Genomic DNA, 6,844 nt, shown 5'->3' on the forward strand with positions numbered 1-6,844 from the left:
CCATGCATTCATCTGCTCTATCCTCCTATTCCTACACTCCCTAGCTCGTAGCACTGGGAGTAATCCAGATATTACTACTCTCGAGGATCTCCTTTTTAAATTTCTGCCTAACTTTCTGCAATCTCCCTTCAGAATTTCAACCTTTTCCCTTTCTATGTCGTTGGTTCCAATGTGGACAATGACCTCCTGCTGGCCCCTCTCCCCCGTGAGAACATTCTGCACCCTCTGAGACATCCTTGATCTTGGCACCAGGGAAGCAACACACCATTCTGTTTTTTCGTTGCTGGCCACAGAAACGTCTGTCTATACTTCAGACTAGAGAGTCCCCTAACACAATTGATCTGTTGGAACCCAATGTACCCCTTGTTGCATTAGAGCCAGTCTCAATACCAGAAACTTGGCTGTTCATGCTACGTTCCCCTGAGAATCCATCACCCGCTACATCTTCCAAAACAGCATACCTGTTTGAAATGGGGATAGCCACAGAAGGCTCCTGCACTAGCTGCCCACGATAGCCACAGAAGGCTCCTGCACTAGCTGCCCACCTCTCTTACCTTTCCTGGAGTTAACCCATCTATGTGACTGTATCTGAGACTTCCCCCCTCCCTTCCTATAACTGCCATCCATCACGTACTGTTGCTGTTGCAAATTCCTCATTGCCTCTTACTGTTTCTCCAACTGATCCATTCAATCTGATAAGATTCTCAACCAACAGCATTTATTACAGATATAATCCAAAGTAACCCTTAAACTCTCTTTTAAACTCCCACATCTGACAAGGAGCGCATATCACTCTACTAACAGCTATTTTTGTTCCTTCACAATCTACAGACCCAGAAAATAACACCGTCTTATTCCTCTACAAAACACTGCCCCAGGTTAAATTAATTGTTATGGCTTCTATTTTAAGAATAATCCAGTGACATATCTCAAAAAAAAACTCAAGAAAGAACCCACTCTACTCACTACTGCAGAGTTTCTGTAGGCCCCACTTAAAAACAATACACTTATCTGCTTCTGTGCTGTGAACTTCACCCAAACAGTTCCTCCAAGATCAGTTGTAAATTTCACTGCTTGTTAATTTTCCCAGACTCACTCCAGTGTCCAGCAATACATAAAGTCAAACACCAAAGGCAGTAACTGTGCAGGTTCACTGCTGCCTCTCTCCCTCTCTCCCTGCACTGACCTCACCATGTGCTTCCTTTGTCTGTTCTGAAAAGGTACTGGAACTCAAGTCCACATGGAATTTTTAAGGTAAGCTTGTAGGTATTTGAGAATAAGGAGCTGATACATTAAAAGCATAAAGTGGGTGATTGGAACTAAATATGACAGTTCTTTTAAAGAGACAAAGTGTAATTTGGATAAATCTGACCAACATGGCCCACAACTGAGCACATACCCCAGGGGTGATCTCACCACACATTTGATTTTCTTGCTGTTTTTTGAGTTACAAACTTATTATAAATATTTCCCCACAGACAGAACAGACAAATCATTTTCCTTACACAGTTAAATGCAAATGATATTCAGATCCTGATGACTCTGCTGACTGTCACAACTTGTTTGGAGATCCCAGTCTTCAATTTTTTTTTCAACTAATATCCAAACCAGACTGACTCTACTTTTCTCCCGATGTCTGCTATTTCTTCCGCTTTCCCGTCAACACAGCCGGCACTCACTCAAGCACCAGTTACAGCAGGTCTGTGCCAGGAGCGTTAATCCCCAGAATCAGAACAACAGATTTAAAAAGACACAGTCTTTATAACTATAGTACCTTCAAAAGGTATTTAAAAACTCTGAGTACCTGCTTCCCTTAATTAATTCACAGTTAATCTGGATGGGGTATGAATAGGAAGGATTTAGAGGTATATGGGTGAAATGCTGGCAAATGGGACAAGTCAGATTTGGACGACTGATCAGTGTGGATGAGTTGGACCGAAGGGTCTGTTTCCATGCTGTATGACTCTATGTCTGTATAAATGTTGTAACGGTACCTGCATCTACCACTTCCTCTGGCAATTCATTCCACATATAAATCAATCTCTGTGTGAAAAAGTTGTCCCTCAGGTTCCCTTTTAAATCATTCTTCTCTCAGCTTAAAACTATCCCTCTAGTTTTGAATTCCCCCACTCTAGGGAAAAGACCATTGCTACTTACCTTATCCTTGAAAAACTTTTCTGCATCCTTCTCCAATTTAATAATATTCTTCCCTAAAGCAGGACGACCAGGACTACACACAGAACGCCAAAAATGGCTTCATCAACATCCTGTACAAACACGGTATGACATCCCAACTCCTAAACTCAATGGTCTGAGCAATAAAGGTTCCAAATGCTTTCTTTACCACTCTGTCTACCTGTGATGCAACTTTCAATGAACTTTGTATCTGAACCCCCTAGGGCTCTCTATTTGACAGCTCCTCTGTTCCATATCTCAAGTTTTATCTTCATGTATAATATGCATTAAAGAATTTGTCTTTTCTCTGTCTGAATCGTGAATGAGTATGTGTGCATTTGGGATTTTAAAAGGAGTATAGTTTAAGTTGTATTGAAGTAGATTAGGAGTCCTTTCTTTTCTCTGCTATTTGTTAAAATTGTTTGATACATTAAATAAAGTTATTTTCCTGTTAATGATGAAACCTGGTGTGAACAGCAGTACATCATGCAAACTGGTCACCTTGGTCTAATTAAGATGTTATAAAGTTAGGGATGGCTTGTGAAACAGAGGGGCACAACTATCAATGCACACTTCCTTGTTAAGTTGCGACATTGCTTTGAAACAATACTATGATTCTTTGAGTGAAAGATATAGAGAGGGAGGGAGAGTCAAATAGTCAACCGGAGAGTTGAGTCAGAGGCATGTAGCAATACAAAGAACAGAGATAAGAATGCAGAGAGAGTGATGGAGAAACACACACAGAGGCTGTAATGTGACAGATGGGAGAGCCTTGCAGTTACACAAACAGAAGAGAGAGTGAAGAATTTAGACTGTGTGACAAGAATGTAGAAACACAGGGAATGAATGGCACTTTTCTATGAATATTATCACATGTTCATGGCTCGAAAAATAATTAGTAATCTATCCACACAGAACAAAACGTTTTGTGTATGCTTTTGACAACACTATAAATATTGAGCAGCATTCTTTTTCATTTGTTAGGCCTTTATGTTTTTCATTTAACTATTTCTAACTTTGTTACCAAACTAAAATTTTCTCTTTAAACCTTTTCCCAATTCTCCCCAAAGTCATCTCTGCCCTCATGCAGCAACAAATAATTCTCTGAAACGCATGGGATTCTTCACCCAATCCTTGCTCCCCTAAAAGTAAAATGTATAGCTTTTTACACAGTATTGGTTCAACATTTCCAGAAATATTCACAAACTCACCCAACTTTTTTTCTAATTGTCCCATACTGGTTGAAGGATTCAAATATCTGGATGTAAGTTTGCTAACTAAGCTGGAAGGATCATTTTTCAGATATTTCATCATCAGTGAGCCTCCAGTGAAGCACTGGTGTTATTGACCCGCTTTCCATTTATGTGTTTAGGTATCCTTGGGTCAGTAACGTCATTTCCTGTAGTGATGTCATTTCCTGTCCTTTGATCCCAAACTCGCTGATTCCAATATCTTTGAAAACATCTTGAATCTTGATTTGGTTAGCCTATTTCTAAGTCCTTGCCAAGGTGCCCTTGGTATTGTAGAATTGTGGATTTTTTTTTGTTCATTCATGGGATGTGGCTGTTGCAATGTTCATCTTTTGTTGCCCTTGAGAAGATGGTGGTGAATGGCTTTCTTAAAAAACTCCAGTCCATTTGGTGTAGGTACATCCACTGTGCCGTTAGGGAAGGAGTTCCAGGATAGTGAAAGAATGCTGATATGCACCTCCACACACATCATTTACTGCATCCGCTGCACCCGATGTGGCCTCCTCTATGTTGGGGAGACAGGCCGCCTACTTGCGGAACGTTTCAGAGAACACCTCTGGGACACCCGGACCAACCAACCCAACCACCCCATGGCTCAACACTTAAGCCATTCCCCCTCCCACTTCACCAAGGACATGCAGGTCCTTGGACTCCTCCAGCATCAGACCATAGCAACACGACGGTTGGAGGAAGAGCGCCTCATCTTCCGCCTAGGAAGCCTCCAACCACAAGGGATGAACTCGGATTTCTCCAGTTTCCTCATTTCCCCTCCCCCCACCTTGTCTCAGTCAAATCCCTCGAACTCAGCACCACCTTCCTAACCTGCAATCTTCTTCGTGACCTCTCCGCCCCCACCCCGGCCAATCACCCTCACCTTGACCTCCTTCCACCTATCGCATTTCCAACGCCCCTCCCCCAAGTCCGTCCTCTCTACCTTTTATCTTAGCCTGCTTGGCACACTTTCCTCATTCCTGAAGAAGGGCTCATGCCTGAAATGTCGATTCTCCTGCTCCGTGGATGCTGCCTGATCTGCGCTTTTCCAGCAACACATTTTCAGCTCTGATATACTTCCATGTCAGGATGTTGAGCAGCTTGCAGATGGTGGTGTTCCAACACACCTGCTACCCTTGGCCTTTGGTAGTAGTCATAGTTTTAGAAGATATTATCAAAGATGCCTTATCTGCAGTGCATCTTGTAGCTGGTACACACTGCTGCTACTGAGTAACGGTGGTGAATGTTTGTGAATGTGGTGCCAATGAAGTGGAAAGCTTGGTCCTGGATGGTGTCCTGAGTATTGTTGGAATTGGGCAGTATCCTATCACACTCCTGACTTGTGCCTTGCAGACAATGACAGGCTTTGGGAAGTCAAGCAACTTACTTGTTGCATAACTACTAGTCTCTGAACTATTCTTGTAGCCATAATATTTACAAAGATAGTCCAAATCATTTTCTGGTCAACTGTAACTGCAGCATGTTGATAGCAGGGAATTCAGCAATGATAATATCATTGAATGTCAAGGGAAGATGGCTGGATTTTGTCAGGTTGGAGATCTTCATTGCCCGGCAATTGTGTGGTACAATGCTACTTGCTATTTCTCAGCCTAGATTAGGACTGTTGTTTAGGACTTGTTGCATTTAGGCATGGACTACTTCAACCCAGTTAAGCCACAGATTATGTGTGCCAATTCTGTAGATCCCGTGGCCATTAAAAAAAAGAGATCAGGGAGCCCTCCTTGTGCTTTGGCCAGCATTCTTCCCTAAATCAGCTTCCCCAAAAAGTGATTAACTCACCATTTCTACCATCACATTTTGTGGAATTTTACTGTGCAAAACAGTTCTCATTGTTTTCAGTTAATTGCATGTGAAATGTTGTGGGATATTTTTGAGAGATGCAATATAAATAGTTATGCTATCATAGCGTGGCCAGCTGAGCCCTGACTTCAGTGATACATGAGAGAAAATGCATGAGTGCATATGTGCCTTTCTCTCTTGTTTGTATATAAATGAATAACACACCCACAACCTGTGACCTTTGCTCTGACTATACAATTTGCTTTCCACGTTCAGCAGTTATTCCTTAAACTATCTGATTTTCCTCTGCTTTGTGCCTGGGTTATGTCTATTTCCCAGTTACAAAGCATAATAAAAAAAGAATGGAGATGCATTATAGAATGGTACAACACAGAAGGGCTTACTTTGGTGTAACCTTGAGCCTGGTGTCTCAAAAAGGAGGTAGAGCAAATGTAAATGAGAGAAGATTGGGAATCAGAAAATAATTTTCCTGGCAATCGGCTTGGAATTGGCTCAAACATTTCACTGAAGCTGGGATACCCAATAGAATGAAGAGCCCCTGCATTTATATAGCATTTTTCATGACCTCAGGATGTCTGAAAGCACTTTACAGTATTCACTTTTGAAATACAGTTGCTGTTGAAACATCGGGACACATTACATGGTCGTCAGGTCTGAACAATTAGCAGTGAGATAATTTATTAAGCTGTAAAAGAAAGAATTGCATTCATATGGTGCTTTTCACAACCATTTAAGTGTCATAACATTCAAGGCTATGGGTCTAGTGTGGGAAAGTTGGACGAGTGTAGGTAGTGGTATATTTTTGATATTACAGACTCAACGAGCTGAAGGGCCTTTTTCTGCATTATATGATTCTAATCACTGACTGTCTCAAAATACTTCACAAAATACTTTACAGTGCTGTACTTAATCAAAAGTGAAACAAATATGTGTACAACCAACAATGCTGTAACACCCAGATGATTTAGTTTTGATGATATAGATTTAGTAAACCTTCTGTTCCGCATGCACCGAAGCAGTCAGTGTAACAGTTCATCTGAAAGACAGCAATGCGCTGCACTGTCAGCTTTGAATTTTCTGATCCTGACCCTGGAGTGGAACTTGAAGCCAGAACCTTGTGCTGCCAACAGATCCGCTGTTGATTGGTTGACCCAGATTTTGGTCAGTGCATTGCTGTGTCTGCCATCATGGAGGGAGGCTGGTGGATGGGATGTGAGTGGGTGGCTGTTTGATCCCAGACACCAGGTGTGATGGAGTACTCCCTTCAGGGGTCAGCCCAGACTGGCAGAGGTTGAGTTGTGTCAGATTGTTCTCACCATGGCCTGAGATGGCTCAGCTCTCTCCCAGGGTAACTCACCCACCTCCTCCTCCTGCTCCCTGAGCCTGGGGAAACCTGCTGCCGTCGCCATGGCAACAACCTGCCAGACCCGGGGCATCCTGGGAGGTGATCAGGGCGCGGGGCCTGATTGGCCGGTTGCTTATGGGGGCGGGGCTTCGGCCATGGCGGCCTCCAGAGTGGGCTTGTTGTCAGCGCGGCTCCGGGCCGCTGGGCCCGGGTAAGGGCAGTGCCGGGGGGGTACCGCGGGCCTGGGCCCGGGCCCGGGTAA

General features: G+C 43.1%; 1 protein-coding gene across 2 annotated transcripts in view; it reads left to right on the forward strand.

Moving 5' to 3' along the window:
- The first annotated feature begins 6,629 nt into the window (after positions 1 to 6,629).
- Positions 6,630 to 6,844, forward strand: part of pisd (phosphatidylserine decarboxylase) — a 124,646-nt gene continuing 124,431 nt past the window's right edge. For both annotated transcript variants that reach the window (XM_043716113.1, XM_043716114.1), the window contains exon 1: positions 6,630 to 6,793. In XM_043716113.1, coding sequence (XP_043572048.1) covers positions 6,645 to 6,793 — 149 coding nt within the window. In that variant the 5' untranslated portion in view covers positions 6,630 to 6,644. The remainder of the gene's footprint in view (positions 6,794 to 6,844) is intronic.

The sequence above is a fragment of the Chiloscyllium plagiosum genome, chromosome 25, assembly GCF_004010195.1.
Source record: "Chiloscyllium plagiosum isolate BGI_BamShark_2017 chromosome 25, ASM401019v2, whole genome shotgun sequence".
Classification (NCBI taxonomy): domain Eukaryota; kingdom Metazoa; phylum Chordata; class Chondrichthyes; order Orectolobiformes; family Hemiscylliidae; genus Chiloscyllium; species Chiloscyllium plagiosum.